Below are 25,000 nucleotides of genomic sequence, written 5' to 3' on the forward strand. Positions count from 1 at the left end.
AGGCAGAGAGAGAGAGAGAGAGAGGGAGAGAGGGAGAGAGAGAGAGAGTGGGACGCGAGAGAGACAGCTTTGAGGAGAAAGTGGGATTGCTTGAGAAGAGGGAGAGGGTAATAATAAGGGCACCATGTTAGGGATGAGAAGAGAGAAAATGGTTTCTCTCAATCTGTCAGGAGGGCTTGTGTCTGATTCAGGAACATTCCAGAGGCTCTCCTGTAGATTAGTCTCAGACTGTCACTCTCAACTCCAGACATTGGGGGGGGGGGGGGGGTGTGGGGGGGGGGTGTAGCCACTTCCTGTTTTGTGCTGTTCCTTGTCCACTCTTATCTGTGCATTACATTTTCAGTGCTGGAACCTGTTTTATTGATCAAGCTCACCACCTAGATTGGCCCTGCAATTTTAATCAAAGAGAAAAGAGACTCTCTGTCCCCTGCAGTCCCTAAAATTGGAGGGTGTCTCAATATGGATCCGAGGGTTCAAAGTTCAACTTCACCCAAATCAAAATCACCACTTATTGTTGGAGACTATGGTTGTGTCATTTCATACCAGAGGTTCTAAAAGAGCAGAAACCACTCATTCAGACCTGTTTTGTTTTGTAGGGGAAATATAAAACCAGACTCAGTCTTATCTGATCTTAGTTATAGGATGGAAAGAAGATTTTCCTTTTTTTGGAGAAAATAATCAACAATAGAGTAATTGGAATTGATCATTGCAGACATATACAATCTCTCGCACACACACCACACACACACACACACACACTCTTACTTTCTCACTCTCTCATCTCATCTCCTCTCTGTCTCCCTTCCTTACCCCCAGGGCTTCAAGGATATCTCCCTGGAGCGCTTCATGCATGGTGGGGCCAACGTGACGGGCTTCCAGCTGGTGGACTTCAGCAAGCCCATGGTCATTAAGCTCATGCAGCGCTGGAACAAGCTGGACCAGAGGGAGTACCCGGGATCAGACAGCCCACCAAAGGTAATCCCCCCACCCCACCCCACCCAGCCCCAGAGCCTCTGGCCACTCTGGTCCTCCCTGATGTCAGGGAATCTTCATGAGTTGACCAGACTTTACCTGGCAGTTGCTGTTCTTTGCAGTTTAGTGGAGGAGGTCTTAAGAGGTGAAGCGTCAGGGGGGTTGTCCACGGTTGCCCGTGAGTCTAAAGGACAACATTTTCTATGGTGTGGTGGTTTGAGTGGTGAGCCCAAAGATTGAGGTTGTGTTAGCCAATTACAGAGCTGTATCTAGGCGATGGAGGACCTTGGAGAATCCTGTTATGTATCCAATCACAGATACTTTTGAGAGTCGTGTCGAGAGCCAATGGCTGGTTACCTCGGGAGGGAGGGAGGGGGGTTGTCACGGCGGAATCCTCTTGAGGCGAGCTGGTTTCAGTCCAACCGTCATGGTGGCTTTAGCCAATCCGAGTGTGACAGGCGGAGGTAGCGGCATCACCTTACCCAATCAGGGTGTGACGAGCCAACGCAACAGCCACGCTTTAGCCAGTCAGAGTGTGACCGATGAGAAGGACCGGCAGACAGCCATGAAGCGCAGAGCCGGAAGCCACTGCAGGAACAAGGCCAGTGGCTTAACGCTTCCGTCTCGAGGACCGAGCGCTTAATCAACAGTGTTTTCCGCTCACAGCTTAATTGCAGTTTATTTCAACAAATTACAAAAAAAAAACAATCCTTTGAGATGATACACTTTGATGTCAAAGTGAAGGTCTCAAAACATAATTTCAAGTCTATCCCACGAAAATACAAATAAAAAAGACAATAAAATAGAACAATTTCCTTGGATTGCTCAAAGAAGTCTAAAAATATATAAATATAGGCCCCATCCTTTTTGTCAGTGTGTGTGTGTGTGCGTGTGCGTGTGTGTGTCTGTGACTGTGTGTGTGTGTGTGTGTGTGCGTGTGTGTGTGCGTGTGTGTGTGTTTAGTGTGTGTGTGTTAGCTGCGGGAGAGCAGACCCAGTGTTTGTCCTGTCATTTGAGTCCATTCTAATCTGCTCAGTGCTGTCACACGCGTCTCACCCGCTGCTTCCAGCCCTACTATCTCTGAGAGGGGTATTTACCTCCACAATAATTCTCATCTCTCTCCCGCTTTCTCTCTCTCTCTTTCTTTCTGTCTCTCACTCTCTTTCTTTTTCTCAGCTTCATTCTTCTCTCCCCCATTTGATTTTGTCTCTGCCTCAGTAACAGTCTGACACCCCCTCCTCCTTTTTCTTCCTCGTTGCTTTAAGTGCCCTTCATTATCTCTTTTACGCATTCTCTCCCCCATTCCTCACACGCTTCTTCTTCTGCACCATGCCTTTGTCTTCTCTCTCTCTCTCTCATTATCTTTCTCTCGCTCGTTCTTTCTCTCTCTATCCACCCGGTTTCCCACACACGTGTATGCACACACACAGCCACATATAAACAGTCACACATACAACACACACACACATACACACACACAGTCACACAACACACACACACACACACACACACACACTCACACACACACACACACACACACACACACACATACACACACACAGTCACACAACACACACACACACACACACACACACACACACACACACACACACACACACACACACACACACACACACACACACTCCTTCCCTCCCCTTTGTTTAGCTGCATCAATAACACAGAGGTCTTTAACAGTTGGTATTGATCTGGAGTCAGATTCTGTTGCCCGCTGCATAAATTAGCTGTAAACACAGGCTGCTGCATATTATATATTCATTAAGCGGAAAGCAGGGCCTCTGAGTGGGTTTGGGGCCTCCACCACCCTGTACCACTGCAGTGCCCTGACATTTACACATTCTAACCACTGATGATGGAGAATCATTACCGTGAGCACTGGAAGATGATGTCCTATTACAGAAGCCAGAAGGATATCAATTGGATCCCTGTTGTATTATTAATGGCTTGGAATGTACAATATTGTAGCAATATTTTTTTTTCTGGGAAATGTATAAGGCATGCCCCCCCCCCCCCGCCCAGATTATTGATTATTACTCATTATCTATCTATCTATCTATCTATCTATCTATCTATCTATAAGCATTTTTAAGTATTTTGCTTTTAGCTTTTCAGTAAATCAATGGTGAATTGCAGAATTGATCATGTCAGTCACAAGAATACCATGACTCAATAGGAATGATCATTTCCCTGGTCCTCCATTGCAGTACACATCCTCTCTGACATATGATGGAGTACTGGTGATGGCAGAGGCATTCCGGAACCTCCGCCGGCAGAAAATAGACATCTCTCGACGAGGGAATGCCGGGGACTGTCTGGCAAATCCAGCCGCCCCTTGGAACCAGGGCATTGATATGGAGCGCACCCTGAAACAGGTGAGAGAGTTAGGTTCTAGAGTTGGGCTCTATCTTTCAGTTCCAACATAGACTCATGTCACTAGAGATAATGAATTATAATTTCAACAATATATTACCATGTCATGGCTTATGGTAATCACTTTATGCAGGGCGGTGGTAACATAGTAGTTAAGGAGCTGGGCTAGCATACAGTAGCCTGAAAGTTGTCGGTTCAATTCCTGGCTTCCAAAGTTGTGCCCTTGAGTAAGGCACTTAACCTTAAGTTGCTCCAGAGACAATGTAATCCCTTGTAATATAGTTGACATATGTAATTCACTTTGGACAAAAGTGTCTGCTAAATGTAATGCAATAAATATTTAACAGTATTAATATTTTAGCATTCATGACAATATTGTCTTCTCATCAGTGGTGTCTTTATTGTTCTGTTCATTCAGGTGCGCATCCAAGGCCTGACGGGCAACATTCAGTTTGACCACTACGGCCGCAGAGTCAACTACACCATGGATGTGTTTGAGCTGAAGAGCAACGGTCCACGCAAGGTAAATGTTGCCCTGTGTGGCAAAATATAATAACAAAAAGTAAACTTTACACATGGATGGAAGTGCTAAACTTGTAAAGGTCACTAAATACATTTAGAAAAACATTAAATGTGCACAATACATTGTTTGTTTATACAGTAGATAATGTCCCACACAACACACACACATGTCCCACACAACACATTCAAATATACGAGAAAGAAATGAACAGCATGTAGATATCAAATATATGAGAAAGAAATGAACAGCATGTAGATTCATACACTAGCCTCTAGCATAATAACACACGCATACCATACCGTATCCACCATCCACACATAATGATATTGGAGCCTCTTACAATGTGTACGTCTGTACTCCACACTAACAGATTGGCTACTGGAACGACAATGACAAGCTGGTGCTGGTCCAGAATGAGCAGCTCTCGTCCAACGATAGCTCCGGCATCGAGAACCGCACTGTCATCGTCACCACCATCATGGTAACGTATCCTAAGGTTCCTCTCTCTCTCTCTCTCTCTCTCTCTCTCTTCCGCTATCTCTCTCTCTCTCCCTCTATCTCTCTCTCCAAAACTCCCTAGCTCTCTCTCTCTCTCTCTCGTTCTGTGTTCGCCGATGTGCTCTAATCAGGTGTTTCTCAGCGCCATGTTCTTCTCAGCGGGTTCTGTGTGTAGCGCTTGTACAGACACAGACACAGACAGGCCCCGCTCGAGAAGCCTGCGTCCTTAGTGCGGTCGAGGAGATGAGCAGAGGCAGTGTTCCAGAACACAGGCAGAGGGGGCGGAGGGGATGTCGGGGGGGGGGGTGGAGAAGGAGAGAGATGGAGGAGTGTATTGATCCCTGAGAGGAGAGGCAAGGCAAATCAATCAGCTGAGCCACGAGTGTAATGGCGGCGATGCAATCTAAAAAAGATACCCACGCAGACACTTATACATTGGCCCTTTCATGAGCTATATTATCAAGCGTAATGGAAATTATAACTGTGGTCTTATGTTTTTGTTTTGCGCCATAAACTCTATTGCAGATTCTCTGTTATGTCTAGGGGGTATATTTTAAAGAAATAAGAATTATTTTGTTTTGTTTTCTTTCATCAGAAGTGCACTGAATGAAAGTGTTTTCCAAATGTTGTTCTTTTATGATGTTGCTGTTGTTGTTGTTGTTGTTTTTGTTTATGTTCCACAAGATGAAAGTGTTCCTGTCCTCTCTGTCATGTTGAATTGAAGACTGTGCCCCCCTCCCTCTCTTTCTCTCTTAATGAACTGTGTATTTAAAAAAGGCCATGGAGAATTATACGTCCGCCACCTCCTCCTCTCTCCAACCGCTGGTGAAGAAACCCTTGTTAAGACACTGAGGCACGACGAGAGAACGACAGACAGACAGACACAAGGCAAAGCTGGGAGCTCAAAAACTCCTAAAGACTCTTTAGGGACTTTTCCCTTTACATGTCCGACTCGCGCAATGGGAGACATATTCCCCTAAGGACTGAGATGTTGCACTGCTGTTTTCTTTGTTTTGTTTTGTTTTCTGTGTGTGTTTTTTGTGTGTGTGTGTGTGTGTGTGTGTGTGTGTGTGTGTGTGTGTGTGTGTGTGTGTGTGTGTGATTGTGTGTGTGTATGTGTGTGTGTGTGTGTGTGTGAGTGTATGAGCATTTGTTGGTTTGTATGTGTGTGTGCGAGAGGGAGAGTTAGCTGTGTATGTTTGTGTAGTGTGTGTGTGTGTGTGTGTCTGTGTGTGTGTGTGTGTGTGTGTGTGTGTGTGTGAGTGTATGAGCATTTGTTTGTTTGTATGTGTGTGTGCGAGAGGGAGAGTTAGCTGTGTATGTTTGTGTAGTGTGTGTGTGTTTATGTGTGTTTGTGTGTGTGTGTGTGTGAGAGAGTGTATGAATTTGTTTGTTTGTATGTGTGTGTGCAAGAGGGAGAGTTAGCTGTGTATGTTTGTGTAGTGTGTGTGTGTGTGTGTGTGTGTGTGTGTGTGTGTGTGTGTGTGTGTGAGTGTGTGTTTGTTGCCCTTTTTATCTTCTACTGTAGACAAATGTTTCATCACTGTGGATGTCAAGAAGAGAAACCACTAAAGTAGATGGTTTATGGCCTCCTTCCAAATAATATATGACAAAAATAATTTGTCATGAATCAATGGTCTAACCTGTCATTTAGTATCTCAGTGTTTCTCTTGACATACCTAGGATTATTTCATTGACCATTATATGTGTTTTGAATCAAGTCTTGAATGTATCATTGCAATATTCTCCACCAGTGGAACCATAAGAGAATGTCTAAAGATAAAGAAAGTTAGCATTATCGTGATACAAGACCTTATACTCATAGTCTTTAGCATTGCATTGGCTTCGTTCTAAGAAGTAGTTCATTCACCATGCCAAAGAGTCAAATGCTCCCCTAGCCGGGACACCGGGGATTGGCCATTTCATTGAGAGGGGAAAGGTGTGTCCTTCATGTGACTGGGCCAGACCTGGGCCAATCCAGAGCCAGGCATGTGCATCACCAGCAGTCAGCCTCAAGCGCTAGCAAAATAGTGTGACTTTTCTGTGATGACTTGATGTAATGAGGCTAGTACAGGATTACAAATATGTTCTCTGCTTTCTCTACCTCTCTTTCTTTCGGTAACTCTCTCTCCTTCTGTCTGTCTAACTTCCTCTCTCTCTCTCTCTCTCTCTCTCTCTCTCTCTCTCTCTCTCTCTCCCTCCTTTTCACTGGTTCATGCCTCAAAGTATGAGAGGAGAGGAAAAGCCTTGGCTGAAAGCTGAATTTACAATCAGCCAAGCAGAACTGTTATTCACTCTCTGGCTGGGCAGCGATATCTTACAGGACACAGACTCACAGACTCACAGCTGCATCGGACATGTTTAAGATGGCCCGGCCCTGACACACACAGACGCCCGATTAGATAGATCTCTCATGACCAATCATCCACCACCACTATTAGAGGACTTAGGAAGCCCTGAAGCATAAATCTCACACACACACAAACACACATACACACACACACACACACAATATCACCCACCCACACACACACACACACACACATACACACACACACACATACCAGACACACACACACACACAAACACACACACACACACACACACACACACATACCACCCCCACACACACACACACAGACACACACAGCACTTCATGCCCTCTGAAACAGACACACACACACACACCCAAAATGTATGCGTGGAGCGTATTGATATATCTCGATGAGGCCAATGCTAAGGCTGAGGGCTCTTGTCCGTCGGTAATGAGTGCAGCGGCTCGTGTGCCCACGGCTCCGGCAGCCAGGCTGTTTGAGCCGTAATGGCTGATTGCAGTAATTAGCCGGCGCGGCTGTAGATGTGGCCGTGGCTGTGGGCCGCGTCACCGGCGCGTGTTAGCTCCATGTGAGCGTTGTTAGGAGGAGCGGCCCCAAGGAGACACGGCTGTGTGTTTATTCCGCGCCACGACACAGATATAAGGGCCCCCTCGTACGGAATCTGCCAACCCGGCTAGTTGAGCCGATTCCCCTCATTACTCCCCACAGCAAAGATGGCCAGAAGGCGTGGCAGCACACACACTGGTATAATCACCATGTCCTCCTCCACCTCCTCCACAGAGACAGGGTCTCTCTATAGGGCTGAGGGGGGGGGGAGCTGGAATTACAACTTTCATTAATAGGTGAATATAAAATATACATCAGATCTTGCTGTAATATGCAAGAGTATTGATGAAATTAATACAGCTGATGGAGTGTTTGTCATAAATGTAGTGAATAGTAAAAAAGTAAAAAATGACAAGGCCAAAATGTATGTTAGTCCTGCAGATACTAGGAAAAACTAGTCTGAAAATGAATCTGAATGAATCGCACAATTGAGCACCATTAACCAAACGTGTCATAAAATAGGATGTGCCATCAATCTCGTTGATTTGCAGCTTTGCCTTTTAACAAAAGGTGATAGTTCTGGTGACTCTGATTCTCTTTGTCAGTGAAAACATGTCAATCACATTGGCAGGTAAAAGTACAGAGTGAACCTACCCCCTCTTGAAACTAGTCAGTCCAGCTGTTGCTAAAGCCCACCATCCCTATTCAGTATTTGAGCATATGAGTCATGTCTATGCAGACAGCTGGGAGCTGTTACATGGCTTTACATTGCCCATTGCTGTCACTGGGGAGAGAGTTCCTTTATTGCGGAGTGACCCATGTTTATGCCTCCTGCTCATAAGATGGCTGCCTTTTCCACCCTCTCATCTTCATTTCTCCTTTGCCTTTTATGTCTAATTGATGTGAACCACCTGCACTTTCTCTCTCTTTCCCTCTTCCTTCTCTCTCTCTACCTCTCTCTCCTTCTTCCTTCTCTCTCTCTACCTCTCTCTCTCGCTCTATCTCTCTCTCTCCAGTCACTAGTGTTTGTGTTTTACATTCAGAGTTGGCAAGCGCCGGGCCACATCGGAAAACAAAGCTCCCTCCACACAAGTCTGATTTAGAGAGCTGTGGTTTTAAAAAACACATGCGCAGAGTTCCCCTGGTATTGCAGAGTCAACATAGTGTCTCTCCTGGCATTTAGTGCAGTGGTAAAACATGCCTTCATTTCTCTGAGCAAGTTAATGAATTTATGTGTTTAGGAGTCAACAAAAAGGGAATGTAAGGACGCGCAATCACAAGTACTCTTAAGTAAATGCACTACTGGTTGAATGAATCCCCAGACATATGTGATTACTGTGTTAGTACTTCTGTTATATATGTGATAAATATCATATGTCATAAATGCTGTAATTGCTATTGTTTCTCATAGGCTGCTGGAAAACAAGCAATGGATTTTTAAGTATTTAACAATATCTGACAATAACAAGTCACCATTTAGATTCATGTTAACCAAGGTGGTGCATATATTTATCTACTCCATAGGAGTTTTAAACTTTTGAACAAATCTAAAAATATGTTGTGTTCTTAGGTCTGGAAAAAATTGTTGATGTCAAATACATGTTAATATGTAAATAGATGTGCCTGTTGTTGTGAGAAATAAATGTTGTTCATTGCAATATTCTTTTTTTGTACAGTATGATTTAACTTTTGTAAATGTGACTTTTGAAAGAAAATACTTTCTGTTCACATGTTTACACCACAGAGATTCTTGCATGAAATAGATTTGAATTTAATGCGGTATTCACCAGTGTCCTTGGATACTCATATTGCATTTGACATTGGATTTTGTCTGGCTTTTCATATTTGCTGCAGTCACTTCTGTTCCTGTTTAAAATATATATACACAGAGGTTAGATTTACTACAATGTCAATGTGTTTTTGCCTTTTGTAAAACATATCTGTGAAACCATGGTTTGAAACCAACTTTCTCCCCCTACAAAACTGTGAGTCAAGACTTTGGCCTGTCTGTTATATTGAAGCACTCAATAGTATTTCAAGCCCTCTACTTTATCTTGTCTCTGTGTTAAGCCTATTTAATTGGACTTGGAAAACTTTCAACTGCAGGTAGTGTAATGCCCAAGGCTCCATTTGATTTGAATTTAAGAGCAGTCAATTCTAACCGCCAATCACTGCCAAAGTGCTGACGCAGCTCACTATCGCTTGCGTCCCCGCGTTAAGATGCATTTAAAGGGTATTTGGCTGGTTGGAAACAAGAGCATTAAAGCTTAATGCCGACCCAGTGATGCGTGGAGCACTGATCCATGTGCGGTTGGGAAGTACTGCTGGTGGGGGTTTACAGCAATGACAATCCTAAAAAAAAAAAAGCAAAAGTTCTCCAATTACTTCCGAAACTTAGCTTATTAGCAGGGGTGCTAACAAGCGGGAACATGAAAAATCAATAATGGATGCCTTTTGGAGAGGATGCTGTAATTGCACTCTCGTGTGTCTCTTTGATTTTGGAGTTCACACTCATTTTTGAGGCTTTTCAAGTTTTGTCTCAGTGCTTTAGCTGCTTCTCAGGTGTGTGTTTGACCTGTGCTTTTTCGGTCTTCGGTGGTCGGTTTGACTGTTCCTCCCCACCGTCTCTCTCTTTTTCTCTCTCTCTCTCTCTCTCTTTCTCTCTCTCTCTCTCTCTCTTTCTCTCTCTCTCTCTCTTTCTGTGTGCCTCCCCTTCCCCCGGTAATGCAGGAGGGGCCCTACGTGATGCTGAAGAAGAACTGGGAGCTGTATGAGGGCAACGACCGTTTCGAGGGCTACTGCGTGGACCTGGCCTCCGAGATCGCCAAGCACATCAACTTCAAGTACAAGATCTCCATCGTGCCCGACGGGAAGTACGGAGCCCGGGACCCGGAGACGAAGATCTGGAACGGAATGGTCGGGGAGCTGGTCTACGGGGTAAGGAGCCAGGGAACTGTCCGATAGAACATTTCAAGGTTAGAATTCCATAAATGTCAAAGTTGGAATGTCCACACTATTCAGGTTAGCGCACTAGGGTCCAAACTTTTCGGCATAGGCATTTTTAGCACAGGAAAAAAAAGTTCCTCACAATTTTTAGTAGGCTGAAGTTTACACACAGACTTGGATCACTTGAGCCAACATGATAAAAAACAAAAGGAGATGTTTGAAGAGGTGATTATTTCATAGTAAAGGACAAGGACAGGGACAGGCATAAGAAAATGACAAATGTTTGCATAAAGCTTAGTGGACCACTCCGACATTTACAATGACAGCGTGGCAGATGGTAGATGAGGCTAGGCTTGTGTCCCTCAGCTTCTAAAAGAGGAACAGAAAATGGTTTGGCTCTGCTCAGCGTTATTAACCATAAGAATGCTCAGACCAATAATCCAGTTTCACAAGGCTGTAAAAACCTTTCAGAGATCTACAGCTTTTTATTTCAAGACACCTCACAAGTCTGTAAAGCTGAGATTATAGGTGATTGTCTATTTCATTTCTTTCTGTGGGTGAAACAAAAGTGATTGCGCATGTTGTGCAGAATGTGCATTGCTATCCTAACCTAGTAAAGTGGCTCGCTCCGATCCTATCCATCTAAGAGGTTTGAATTGCAACCCAAATAAATTGCACCTTCAAATAGATAGAGGTGTGCCCAGTCGCACTGGGAATTTAGCATGTCACAGGATGGACATCTTACAGGAACGTCTGCAGACACACTTTCAGTGATGATATTTACCGATCAATCTCCTCTCCAATCTCCATTGGCTTTCCTCAGAAGAGTCTCAGTTAAGTTGTTTGATTCCATTTGTAGGCAAGGTTATCCCGGGAGAGAGTCCTAGTTGGGGGACATTTGTCCACTGTCATTGAGAAGTACTGTGACAAAATGACAGCCTATGTGTGATACTTCAGCTACTATAGGCATTCGGAATGTATGTTTTGTTTCTGTCCTTTCAAATAAGAAAATGCCTTAATGGCCCATGGAATTCGTCATGACAATATGTCATGTCAATGTTCCAGAAATAAAATATAGCCTACCGAAGTCGACATTAGCAGGAAACAGGGATTATCCCAGTTCAGAGAGGGGGACATTGTGCCTTTATGGTGACTGTCACAGTTGCTGGTTCTGAATGAGTGAATTAACCTTCCTGCTGAATGTTGGATCTTTGATATTTCTTATCATGCAAAGTCATGTTCCAGGCAGTTCTGGGAAGCAAGGGATAATTTCTCTCACCCTCCTCTCTCTCACTTTTTATTGTTGATCTCCGGCGCCTCCAAAGTGATTCATATTCAAGCGGGTTGGCTCCCGTGACTTTGAATTGCTTACATTCACGTGCTTTCCATTTCCTGCCACAACGTGGGAGCCATATTTTAAATGTCTAAACAAAATTATTCTATTTTTTTATTCTATCTTATTTTCACTGTCAATTTAGAATCGTTCTCCAAAAAATGTCTTATAGGTAGGCCTGACCAATCATGATTAATCTTTGATAGGTGCTAATTAATGATTTGCTTAACAAGACTGTTTTATTCACAGGATTTATTTTACAGTCATGAAATAAAAGTGAGATAAATCTGAAAATTAACATTTAGTGCAGCATAAATTAGTCAAAAACATCCTTAAACTGACATATGCAAAAATCAAGGAAATATCACAAAATAAACTACATAATCATAAAGATAAGCAGCTATTTGCATGCTGTTTTGTATCTGGTGAGTATCGCAGTAACATTAAATCAATTTGTGTGTGTGTGTGTGTGTGTGTGTGTGTCTGTGTGTGTTCCATCTTCAATTAAAAGTTGCTCACACACAGAAATCACAGTACTGGACCTTTGGATCTAAACACCCTCCTGTTCCTTCTCCCGATCAGAGAGCCGAGATCGCAGTGGCCCCTCTGACCATTACCCTCGTGCGTGAGGAGGTGATCGACTTCTCCAAGCCCTTCATGAGCTTGGGCATCTCCATCATGATCAAGAAGCCCCAGAAGTCCAAGCCCGGTGTCTTCTCCTTCCTGGATCCGCTGGCCTATGAGATCTGGATGTGTATCGTGTTCGCCTACATCGGCGTGAGCGTGGTCCTCTTCCTGGTGAGCCGCTTCAGCCCGTACGAGTGGCACACGGAAGAGCCTGAGGAGGGCGTCGAAGGAGGGCCCACTGACCAGCCACCCAACGAGTTTGGTATCTTCAACAGCCTGTGGTTCTCCCTGGGGGCCTTCATGCAGCAAGGTTGTGACATTTCTCCCAGGTGAGTGGAGGACTGTGTGGGTGAAACTGCTCTAGTACCTTTTGTCCTTTTGTGTTTGCCGTAACGTGAAATGACAGTATGGCTTTTAGCTACCATGGTTCAGATAGAAATGTATATGGCTTTTATGTGGAAAATTCTTGTGTTCTGGGGGCTGCAGTGCATCACAAATGCAAAGTGATTTTACAGAGGGAAAAAAGTCCTATATAGTTTAGAAACAATTTGGTCACTTAATTTTGTAGTAGCTTTGTTTGCATTTTGAGATTATCTGAATTGGAACTGAAGGGTGATAGAACTTTAAATTAGCTTGTTTCGGAAAAGGCTGAATCATTTGTACTTGGCTTTTGTGATTCAATCCCCCTGACAGGTAGCTGCATGGAATAAGGTTCTGCTTCGCTCTGCGAGAGTGTGTGTGTGTGTGTGTGTGTCTTGGAGATGCTTTTGCGTTTCTGCTACATATTGCTTTTTACGGTCAGGGGCGTTTTGGTCGGTATAAAATTTTAATGTGTCAAGCAGGAGCAAGAGGGGGAAAAAAATCTCACTTTATTTTTAGAATATTTATGAGAATGTGGCATTTTATTATTAATAAGCCCAGAATGCAGTTAAGTGAAAAAATGAATGCAAAGTCCTAGGATGTTTAGGAGTCTTGAATAGTAGAAATTAGTGTTACCTCAGGAAGAAAAAGAGCTGAAATGGGGGAAAAAAGGCGTAGCATTCCCACTCTCCACTTGGACATGCTGCGGAGCACATGGGGAGAGCAAAAGTCCCAACACGGTCAAGGACGTGTGCATGATTCAGCATAACAAAGAGAGTGAGAGCCATCCGTGGGGATTTCGCCTTTTCGTGTAGCGCTGGGTGCCAATCAGCACGGCTCGGCAGCAGCCGTGGTAGCGGCTCCAGAGCCAGGGAGCTCATGAAATGTTCATTCTCCCCGGGGGAATCAGCGCTCTCTCGGCCGTCTTCTCCTTCAGCCGGTTGTGACGGCTGTAATCTTGGGGGTTCAGTGGCAGGGGGGGTGGGGGGTGTGCGGCGGGGGCTGCGGCATTCGGCCATCACTCCACTCCTCTGCTCAGATAACCGACGGAGCCTTCAGGGGACCCGGGCCCTCGTGTACCGGCCCTGCCCAGCTGCTGCACCTATAAGAGCACAAATGTGCTAATGCAGCTAACAGTCATTGCATAATTAGCTACACCTTTTAGATCTTGCGATAAATGTAATGAAGACTAGTTGACATAGGAAGCAGGGAAGGATGTCAGTGACTAATTAGATATACTATATTGCTATGTTACTGTTAATTACCATATTTTTACTGCAACATTTTCTGTATTTTGCAACACATTTCTAGTTAATAACTGAAACATACTGTATATTAATCAAAACATTACTTAAAACATTTTACATCTTTTAGTTTTATCTTGCCTGCACCAGTTGCCTGGTACATCTTATATCTCACTTTTAACCTTTTAACTACCCCAAACTTAATGTGCTGTAAATTCAAGGTTGACTACAGATTAGGATGTGTGATATTGTTCTCTGCTTTCACCTTGTCTGGTATGTTATGTCATCATGTTAGCTCTGTATATATGCTCCTCGAGAGACTTGCATGGATTTTAGTCTTAATCACGTTAACCTCCATTCATATAATTAAGTCTGTCGTCTCTCTCATGGTTCCGAAGGGGTAAATGGGATTTCATCTTAAACAATAAGCTTATCCATAGTTCCCATATATTTCAAATATTGTGCGATAGAATATGCCTGCACCTTTCATATCCTTGCTTTCTATCTATCAAGGGCATCTCATATCGCTACACCTATAGAGCCACATGCATGTGAATAGTAGAGCTCCTTTTTTAAGCGTGTGATGCTAAGCTCACTGAAAGAAGACAGACTGTGTCTTTGCAGCCTCCCCGGTCCATGTCCCTGCCCAGATAAACTCTCACTCAAGTCTCTGAGCCAGGAAGACTGACTCGAGCCAGCTAAATGGATGAGAGACACAGGTACATAGAGCAAAATAATAGAGCCGGACTAGCCTATAGCGCCTATGTGATGGCAGCTATAGCGGACCTATGATTTTGATGTAAGCAGCAAAGTAGTTTCCATTTTAAGGGTTTTTTTGGGGGGGAAATAAATGTTAAAATCATTTGGTGCTTAATAGATGTTGCTCTTGTTATGCTCTTAATGTAATAAGAATTGATTGCCATTTTAAGGTGGTGTTAGCATTTTTATTTGTACACAGTTGTTTTAATAACAGTTAGGTTAGCAGGAGCGGGAGTTACACAAGTTGTGGGGAAGTAGCACTTCCTGTGTGTTCTTTTATGTCCTGATAGAACTGAATGTCTGAATGTCTCCATTGCCAACGTCTGTGAATGACATTTCAAAAGCCCCACAATGCTTCACTGAGTGCGTCCTTGAATATCTCTCTTTGTGTGTGTGTGTGTGTGTGTGTGAGTGTGTCTGTATATATTAGAGTGTGTGTGCATGTGTGTATTAGTGTGTGTGAAGTAAAATAATGGTTAACCTTCTCTCTTGTCAGGCTTGCTCTCATAACAACACCAGCGGACCACTTGTTTTTTTTTTCTTTATTTAACTCCCTGATGTATTTTCTAATGAACTGCATAAGGCCTGATTTATTTTGTATGTGTGTGTGTGTGTGTGTGTGTGTGTGTGTGTGTGTGTGTCTGTGTGTGTTTGTGTTAAGCCAATCCTGCTCTGTGTCCCTGTGCATTTATGATCTGAGGCATAAACTGTAAACACCCATCTGTGCAGCCATTATCACTCACTCATCTGGACCGCGCTGCTGCTGCTGGGCTGAGTGAACGCAGCCGAGCGTGAGAGACCCAGAGAGGGCTGGCTCAGCCTCCAGAGATCAGCTGATAGTAGGCCAGATCAGGGTTAGAATCCGCCAGAGGTGGAAAAGTCCAGCTTCAGAAAGTAAAAATCCAACCATGTATTGGATCTACCTGTGCACTTAACACAGGTGATCTCACCAATTAGCTGCTCTACCTGGCTGAAGAGTTGTGCTAATTAGAATCAGCTGGTTTAAGTGAAGGGTTGGCACAGATATGTGGTAGGACTTTTACTTTCTGAAGCTGAACTTTTCCACCTCTTCCACATGGACACTTCTATTCCGATTAGAAACGTAATAACGGCTCATAACACCTCAATCGTTATGAAAATTCCTGATCCAATCAGAATTTTAACCGTAATGAAAAAGGTGGTGTAGCCCGCTCCTATTCCCAATGAGCATCCATGTATACGATCATCCGGATTGACTGCTGTATCTTCTCAAGGAAAAGTTCTAAAGTGCTTGAGAGCACCTGATCGGAATAGATCGTACCCCGTGTAAACAGACTGCACTTATTTTTCAATCAGAATAGTTTAATCGGAATGACAAAAAAACTATCCGTGTAAACGTGGCCAGTGACAGGCTCCACTTGAGAGGGACGGCTCAGCCCCCAGAGAGCAGCTCATGCTGGGCCAGAGCAGGACCAGGTGCAGAGGTGTGTGTGTGTGTGTGTGTGTGTGTGTGTGTGTGTGTGTGTGTGTGTGTGTGTGTGTCTGTGTGTGTGTGTGTGTGTGTGTGTGTATGTGTGTGTCTATGTATGTGTGTGTGTGTGTTTGTGTGTGTGTCTGTGTGTGTGTGTGTGTGTGTGAAGCATGGTCAGCAGGCCAGAGCCAGATTCACTTCACTGACTACTGCTTTACGGGCCAGCGCTGGGTTTTGGCTTTACCAGGCCCCTTCCTAACCTAATCCAGATTTCCTAATCCATAACCAGATTTTCCTTCTCTGATCCCAAAGTAGGGTTAGGTGCACTGGTTGCCTGGTGTCTTCTCCAGGTGGCCCTGGCACACTATCTGGTCCTTCTTACTCGCAGATGAAACCGAATGGTTCTAAATTCCAAGGAATGTCTCTTTGAGACAAGTGATTGGCTGCTGTGTCTGTCACTGACAGGCTAGAGGGCATAATTCATGTGGTTCTCTTGTCAGCTAGAGTCAAGTGCACCTATGATATTATGTAAGGTCTTTTTATTTGAGGTGGTTTGAGGTGGAAAAGCTGTCAAACACCTGAATGTACCTGTTCCGACAGCACCAAGTCCAGTTTGCTTATTCAGGGGAAAAGATATGACAGGCTAATGGAGATATAAAGGGGCAGGTTCTAGGAAATGTCCCCATGTGTGTGTGTGTGTGTGTGTGTGAAGCATGGTCAGCAGGTCTGGACGCGTACATTAGTGTGCATTAGGGAGCCATACAGTGCAACACTAAAACCCTTTTAGTCGATCTCAGTCATTTATTAATGAGGTGTCGCCGAGGTGAGGAGTGTGCATGAATAAATTGCCACCATCTCACAGTCAAGGACACACACATGAACTCACATAAATGTCAACACCTTTGTTCGCTCACTTTCACACACACATACACACACTTTATACACACACACACACACACACACACACACTTGAACACCTTTGTTCACTCACTTTCACACACACACTCAAGGACAGACATACTCACACCACACCACACACACATCACCCAAACACACACACACACACTTATTCATTAACGTGATGCCAGCACAGGTGTACTGAAATGAGTGACTGGTGAAAGTTGCCGTGTGTCAGAGGAGCTGCCAGTGACGGTGTGTGGTGAGGGGTGGAATTGCCAGCTGCGCTAAATTGATTTTCCATCGTCATGACCAGTTTTGGGTGAGAGGAGCGTGTGAGCACGATGAGGAGAGACAGGGAGATTTGTCTTCCCAATATCCCTCTCCTCTCCTCCGCCCCTCGTCCTCACATGCATTCGTTCATTCGCTCGGAGCCCTCCTGTTTTTCCACATGTATGAGTGGCAGTTCCAATTCAAATAGCAGCGGAGGAAATAGATTGCCTTTTGCTCACCATACTTCCGCCAAGGAAAAGAGAAAAAAAAAACACAGGCAGCTTCTCCAGCGAATGACAGCAAACCTCATCAATGCCTGCCCTACACGTACATGTAGAGAGCCTAATTCGTAACATATCAGCTTGCACTGCCTAACGTTTTATACATGGCTTATCTCACCTTATGCAAAAACCATGAATTATGACACTTATCATGTTTAATTCAAAAGTGACGGGTTTAGGTTTTGAATTTGAATTAGGCATGAAGAAGTCTCTTCCTCATCTTCGCCACGTGTGAGCTCCACTCCTGAAAGGGCTAATGCCTCGGGAGCAGACCCCCCCCCCCTCCTTCACTCCTCGTCCTGCTTGTCTCTGCTACTTTGAGTGTACCCTCGTACCGCTTGGCCTCGGCGAAGCCCCATCTATCACCTTCCCCCTACAGAGCAGGCTCATTGAGCAGGCCGTCGCAGGGTCCGCGATCATGGAGCTCCCCAGAGCGTCGCCTGCTCCATCCGACAGGGATCATTTACCCAGGGAGAGGGGGGAGGATCAGAGAGTGCAGCCCCAAAACTGTTGCCACGTCACGGATATTAACCACGACGGTGAGGGGCTAAAGGCAGGACTGACATCCTGTAGAGGTGATGAAGCACTCGGAGCTCAAGAGGGATGGGTTTCAGAGGGTAAAAAACATGGGGAAGGCAAGTTAAGGAATGTTGTGAGGATGCCAGAAAGCTAGCTAGTTGGAAGTTGGAAAGTGTGGAAATACACAATGTTTTGGGTCACTTGGAACATTTATTAATCATAAATACAGTGCAGACACTATTAATGTTGTGAATGACTATTTTAGCAGGAAATGGATCATTTTAATGCAACATCTACATAAACGTACACAGGTCCATTACAATGGCATGTTGTGTTTCACTCAAAAGGCTTAACATGGGTGCAGTTAGTCTGTAAGTTATGAATCATGTATTACGTCAATAGAAACTGATTGTGACATTGACCAAGTCTTAAGTGACAGGCTAAGTACCCTTGTTGAGGTAGGAAATCAACAAGGGCAAAAAAGTATTGAGAAAATGGAGAAAAGCAGCGAGTGTATTGTGTGGGGAAATGGAATAGTGATACTCAGCCTACCAGTGTTTGCAAGTGTCAGCTTGTGTTTGAAATTTTGTGTAAAAAAAAACATTCTTGCGTATATGGACAAAATTGGATTCTGTTCAAAAGAATGTTCCCCAAAACCTGAGCTTTACAAGAGGCAATGGTCTTTATCAGCATCTAAACACGGGTTTTCATTGATTCCTCCTAAAAGCTTTTATCGCGCCAGGATGCTTGCAGATGCCAATATTGTTTTTGTGTGTGTGTGTGTGTGTGTGTGTGTTTTCTGTTTTGTTTTGCCTGAGGGCATCCTATGAGAGCAGAGGGAGGGATTGTCCCGGACCTCTCAAGGGGAGAGTGTTTGATGAGCTGTTTTTGTTTGTGCTGGTGTTCCGACACAAGCAGGTGTGCAAACTCCCTGATTATGTCGAGGGCAATGGAGGAGGAGGAGGGGGGAGGGGGCTGCTTTGGGCTCTGTCTTTTTAACAAGCTGCAACGGTTACACCGGGGAACGGACACCCGCCAGCTCTCAACGGCGCAGTGGCGGCGGACGATTGGTTCCCCCCGGTCAGCTCGCGCTGGATTAGAGGGGTGGGAGTGTCGCATCTGGCTGTCAGGGAGACAAACGCACGTGTCGCTGCGGCCCAAATGAGAGCCCGCTCAGGAACTCGTTACGGCTGGCATCAAAATATTTATCCCAAAAAGCAAGGTTAATTACTCTCTTTCCCATGATCCCCGGCGTACCGAGGCTCAGCCTCATTATGCAGCTGCTTCTCTCTCTCTCTCTCTCTCTCTCTCTCTCTCTTTCTCTCTCTCTCTGTCTCGCGGGGACTAAAACTTCTCTTCCGTGCACCTCAATCACTCATAATAGATAATGAACATTTTCAGGCATTTGTCACAGGCGTGCCTCTGTGGCATTTCTCCCTCCGAGGACCTCCTATCATCTGCGTGAGCTGTTGAGAGGAGAGGACATGTGCGATACGGACATGCTGAGCCATCCGTCCAGATGCCTGGCTGTGGAGATGAGGCTTGATGCACACGGGTCTGACTTGGCTCTCGGGGCTTTTTTTTTCTTATTTTCTCTCTCTCCAATCTCTCTTTCTCTCTCTCTCTTTCTCAATTCAATTCTATTCAAAAAGGCCTTTATTGGCATGATCCCAAAAAAACTCCATTTGTATTGCCAAAGCATTTTTTTTACATACAAAAGTACACATATAAGAAAAACAGAACATAATTTATCTCTCCTCTGTGGTCGAAGGACAGAGAGAGAGAGGGAGAAAGAGAGAGAAAGAGGGGGGGAGAGGAAGGGAGAGAGGGAGAGCCTGTTGTGCTCTCTTCTGCCAGCCTCATGACCAGAGTGAGGCAAATTTCAGTGTCAGTGCCTGTTACTCCCACAAAGACCAGCAGGAAACAAACACACCCACACACACACACAAGAGATAAACAGAGAGAGAGCAAGGCCTCGAGATGACCTTGAAATCCAGTACTGTGGTAATGCTCTTGCTGTTTGCTGTGATGATAGAGGATCGCTCCCACTTTCCAAACTGCTACTTGTGCTGCCCTCTCCAGAGGGCATGCGTGTCAATGTGTTAGAGAGTGTGTGTGTGTGTCCGTGTGTTAGAGTGAGTGTGGGTGCACGCACAATAAGATATCCACTTTCTCGACTTTAACAAACTGGCAAACTTCAAATCAATGGCTGTGTATCGAGTGGCATAAAAGTTTGACGGACGTCGAGCACGGGAGGAGAAAAAAGGGACGAGGAAGCAGCGGGCTGTGCAAGTGTCCCACTCACAACGTCTCTCCTACCCATCACACAGCCTGGGTGTGCTCAACACGCGCGTTAGCACAGATGCTAAAATTATATTATGGTAGGACTTATGGTATCATAGACCCTGTTCATGTTATGGATAGTGTGTGCTAGGAAGCATATGCTAAAACCACACATATATCAAAGATGACTCATTTCTTTAATGTACATTAAGTATGATATAATTTAAGTTAAGATGCCTATCATACATTAATTAGTCTGTGTGTTTATTCTGTTGTTCATTCACCTTTATCGTTTTAGGAAGATGATGGAGGGTTTTCATCATGGCTTGGCCAGTGGGAGCCCATTGTGCCAGTCAATAATCTCACAGTGTCCGAGCTGAGGACCATACAGGTCATCTCATGCATGGCCAAATTGATGCTGGCCGTGTTAAATTCTTAATCAGAGTAATAGGAAGTCGCATGAATAACAAAAGTGCTCACCGCTGGCGGGCGCGTGGGTGTGGAGCTCGACCTTCTCATTTATTTATTGTCTGTCAAGGTCAGCTCTATGCCAGGCAGATTTTTTCTTTTTCATCTCTCTCGATTTCATTCTGTTTTTCCCTCCTCTCCTCCCCCTGTAGGTTTCTGCATTTTCCTTTCTCTTTTGATACTTGTTCAACCCATAATGATCCCCCAATCTCTTCCCTCGCTCCCTCTCTCTCCCATCCCTCCTTATTCTATCTCTATCATTTCTCTATCTTCTCTCTCTCTCCCATCTCTCCATCATTTCTCTATCTCCTCCCTCTCTCTCTCCCATCTCTCCATCATTTCTCTATCTTCTTCCTCTCTCCTCACTCTATCTCTCCATCATTTCTCTAACTTCTCTCTCTCTCTCCCATCTCTCTATCATTTCTCTATCTTCTCCCTCTCTCTCCCATCTCTCCATCATTTCTCTATCTTCTCCCTCTCTCCTCACTCTATCTCTCCATCATTTCTCTATCTTCTCTCCCTCTCTCTCTCCCATCTCTCCTTACCCTATCTCTTCATCATTTCTGGCCCTGCTCCAGTGCTTGTTCACACCTTGCGCCTGCTTCTCATTGACACAACCTCTCACATGTATTCTCAATCTTCTCCATCTCACAGCCTCATCTTTCTTTAATGCTTCTGGCATTCATCTCTCACTCCCCTCATCCCTTTCTCCCCTCTTACCTCATCCCTCTCTCTCTCTGTTTGATCATACCCTCTGATCCTGTTATCATCTCTTGATAATATTTTGAGGCTGTGTTTTTCAGTAGTGAGATCCCCTGTAGTCGTTATAGTTTCATGAACCATGTGCCTTTGTTTGCTCTTGTCTTGTCGGGGTAGAGTAGATTAATCTACCTTCATCCTTTGTACGGATGAAGGGCGCCCCAACCCGCACACTGTCCGCATATATTAGCACTATGGCATCATGGGTAAAGTGAGATGATGCAAGCATTATTTATGAACACATCAATACGATTGACCACCCTGCGCCAGAGCTCCGAAGTCTCCAACAAAGCATCGAAATCACAGTGCTTCCTCGACAGGAAGCCCACAGCCCACCACAGCAGTAGTCACCAAGTCTGTCTTTGTGCGCACAAGCCGACGTAGATGAGGGCATTTGACCAAACAAGCAGAGGAAGAGGAGGCTGTTTGTCCAAACGAGGCAATGAAGAAGAGTGTGCTGGTGAACACAAGGAGATGGAAATGAGCACGATGGAGCTCACAGCACTGACACAGTCCGCAGGCTTAGCTGCGTCATGGCTGATGAGTGGGTAGTGTTGAGTGATTCCCTCACTGTGTGTGTGTGTGTGTTGTATGTGTGGAGGTGGGACATCCCTTACACACTTGGTGTGTCTTAGAGAACAGGCCCAGTGTGTGTGTGTGTGTGTGTGTGTGTGTGTGTGTGTTGTATGTGTGGAGGTGGGACATCCCTTACACACTTGGTGTGTCTTAGAGAACAGGCCCAGTGTGTGTGTGTGTGTGTGTGTGTGTGTGTGTGTGTTGTATGTGTGGAGGTGGGACATCCCTTACACACTTGGTGTGTCTTAGAGAACAGGCCCAGTGTGTGTGTGTGTGTGTGTGTGATGTATGTGTGGAGGTGGGACATCCCTTACACTGTGTCTGTGTGGTGTGGTGGTAAAACGCCATCGATCTATCTTGCCGGTTGAGGAGAGGCAATCCGGAGCCCCATCACAGGTGATACATGGGCTAGCACTCAGTGAGTGGCCTGTTGACTTCTTCACACAGACATGCACGCACTCACAGGAACACCTGTTCACACTGATGCACACACACAGAAGGATGCATGCAAACACACACACACACACAGAGATTTACACATACACTCACAAACAAGCATGTCAGACAAACACAGACCAATTGCTCACACTTCATATTAATAATGAGTTATGTAGCAATATGTCACCACCATACTGTAGAAATGATTCCAGATGAACTTCATGTGTTAATATTTTGCTGACCTATGCACACAGTGGCTGTGGTGGGTACTGCCAGGAGATTTTGTTTTAATGACAAGGAATATGGAAATGCTGCAGAGCATAACTGATCTGTGGCCCTTTGATATTAATCCCTGTAGAATGTCCACACACACATACACACACACACACACACACCTGACAGGTGGAGTCACGTGCTGTATGTTCACGTCTATGAAGGGAAGGCATTAATATGGAATGTGTGGCTTTCCTGTTTCCACTGGATGATGGACCAGCATGGCATTTAAATCTGGTTGGAGGCTGAGGCAGTCTGTCAGAGGAAAAATGACATTATCAGCAACACGCTCACATACTGTCACCCCCGGTAATCCCTCTGAAAAGAAGTTCTTCCTCACACTCACACACACAAACACACCCATGGACATATCGTGAACCCACTCAAACAACACATTACACACCTCAATCAGGGCTTGTTCCATCAAATGTAGCGCTCTCAGGCTAAACCTGCCATTAGCCACATACAGTAGCGAAACCAAAGGAGCGCTTTCCGGTAGTTTCTTTTTTCCTTCCTCTTCTTATACTCAACACACAACTCTCTTCTCTCTCCGTCACTCTCACCCACCCACGCGCACTTTCACGCTCCGATCCAACGCCTCCGACAAGAGAGACGTGGCGGCACATTAAATTTGCACACAGTCAGGACTCGTGTGCCCGCGGTCCCATCAGATAGCCCATGATTAGGGACCAAGTCAGCGCTCATCACAGGCAGAGCGCAGCAACGACACACTCCCCATCTTGAGCAGCACAGAAGAAAGGGATAGAGAGAGAGAGAGAGCGGAGGAGAGGAGGAGAGAGGGGAGGGGAGGGAGGAGGACAAGATAAGAGAAGAAATGGGGGAAGAGGGAAGGAGAAGGAAAGAAGGCTGGGGGGAAGAGGAGGAGGAGGAGGGGTGGAACGAAAGAAGAAAGAGAAGGGAAAGAGGAGGTGGAGGAGTGATAGTGGAGCGAGGGAGGAGGGTGGGGGCGAGAGGAGGGTCTAGGAGAAGATAAGCGAGAGAAACAAAGAGGAGAGGAAAAAGAGGAGAGAAGAGGAGGCAGAGGGATGAGAGGAGGTGAAGGACAAGAGTGGAGACAAAAAGTATGCGGATGAGTTTGGAAGGGGATGAGGAGGGACAAAAGACGAAAAGAAAAAAAAGAGAGGGAACAGAGAAGCAGTCATGCAGATGGGGGAGAGGGCACATGAAATGTCTGACTGGACTAATCAAATTACACCGGCTGTGGAAGAGGAATCTCATTTGGTGGACAGTCAGAGGCTTTGTTTCCACCTGACTCCACCACGCTATGGATGTGTATGTATGTGTGTGTGTGTGTGTGTGTGGAGCTGAGATGAATGAGCTGACACTGACTGGGTTGGCCAGAGCGAGGCCAATGTCGTGCCCACGCTCTCAGTTATGAATCAGTGTGTGTTTGTGTGGGTGTTTACAGGAAAGATCCAAACGTCCTACACCCCGCTCTGTCATACACACACACACACACACACACTCACAGCCGCAGTTCCCTGTGGGGATGGACGGAGCGGCTCTGCCTTGACAGGTCTCTGGTCAGCAGCCAGCGAGGAGCTGGGACTGGCAGATTTGTCGTGTCCTTTAAAGACGGCTCTCCTCTCATCATTGCAGCGTGTCCCCTGAGAATGTGTTCCCCTGGTTGGGGTCACTGGTCACTACCACTCTCTCACTCTCTCTTCCCCCCCCCCATCATCCATCAGCCCTTGCCTGCCTCTTATACTGCACTTCACCTAAAACCCTCTGTGTTTATTCGTCTCCGTTCTTCAGTTGCAGACTTTACCTGGGTTACGGCTGACTGGGGGTCAGTTCAAATCTGCTCAGCGCCAGGCCCGTTTCAGATGGACTGCTCTTAAATTAGCCTCAACATTTCTCCACATAATAAGTGGTAACGTTAGGCTGTTTTTTTCCTGATCTTTCTTTGATATTCTGGGCTGTAAAGTATGCAGACAGTTCTGTTCGTTCACTGTCTTCCACTGTGTAATTAATTTAATGATGAACTGGAGCCAAACAAACACCCTCCCCCCAGAGTCAAATCCACGGGCTCACTCTCCAAACGCATTACCATCACTGGTTAAATTATCACATTAGCACACTCAAACACACACACTTGTGAGATGGGCACATAGACACAGGATTACTCAGATTACACACCCTTGCACGCACTCTAACTCACTCACACACAAACACACACACACTCACTCACTGCAGATCCTGCACAAGCACGTCACTACTCCCCCAGAGT

The 25,000-nt window shown here is 45.3% G+C and overlaps 1 protein-coding gene across 9 annotated transcripts in view; it reads left to right on the forward strand.

The window, feature by feature from the left end:
* gria4a (glutamate receptor, ionotropic, AMPA 4a) overlaps positions 1-25,000 on the forward strand; it is an 81,541-nt gene that overhangs the window by 43,553 nt on the left and 12,988 nt on the right. For 4 of the 9 annotated variants that reach the window (XM_076282349.1, XM_076282351.1, XM_076282352.1 and 1 more), the window contains exons 6-11: positions 817-975; positions 3,195-3,362; positions 3,779-3,883; positions 4,254-4,364; positions 9,994-10,200; positions 12,125-12,498. In XM_076282349.1, the coding sequence (XP_076138464.1) occupies positions 817-975; positions 3,195-3,362; positions 3,779-3,883; positions 4,254-4,364; positions 9,994-10,200; positions 12,125-12,498 (1,124 nt within the window). The remainder of the gene's footprint in view (positions 1-816; positions 976-3,194; positions 3,363-3,778; positions 3,884-4,253; positions 4,365-9,993; positions 10,201-12,124; positions 12,499-25,000) is intronic. The other 5 variants (XM_076282353.1, XM_076282354.1, XM_076282357.1 and 2 more) reach the window with 4 other exon arrangements.

This window comes from Alosa pseudoharengus, unplaced genomic scaffold (genome assembly GCF_046254945.1).
Source record: "Alosa pseudoharengus isolate Yale_2024_CS ecotype anadromous, Long Island Sound unplaced genomic scaffold, YU_APseudo_1.1 YU_APseudo_1.1_scf_13, whole genome shotgun sequence".
Taxonomy (NCBI): Eukaryota; Metazoa; Chordata; class Actinopteri; order Clupeiformes; family Clupeidae; genus Alosa; species Alosa pseudoharengus.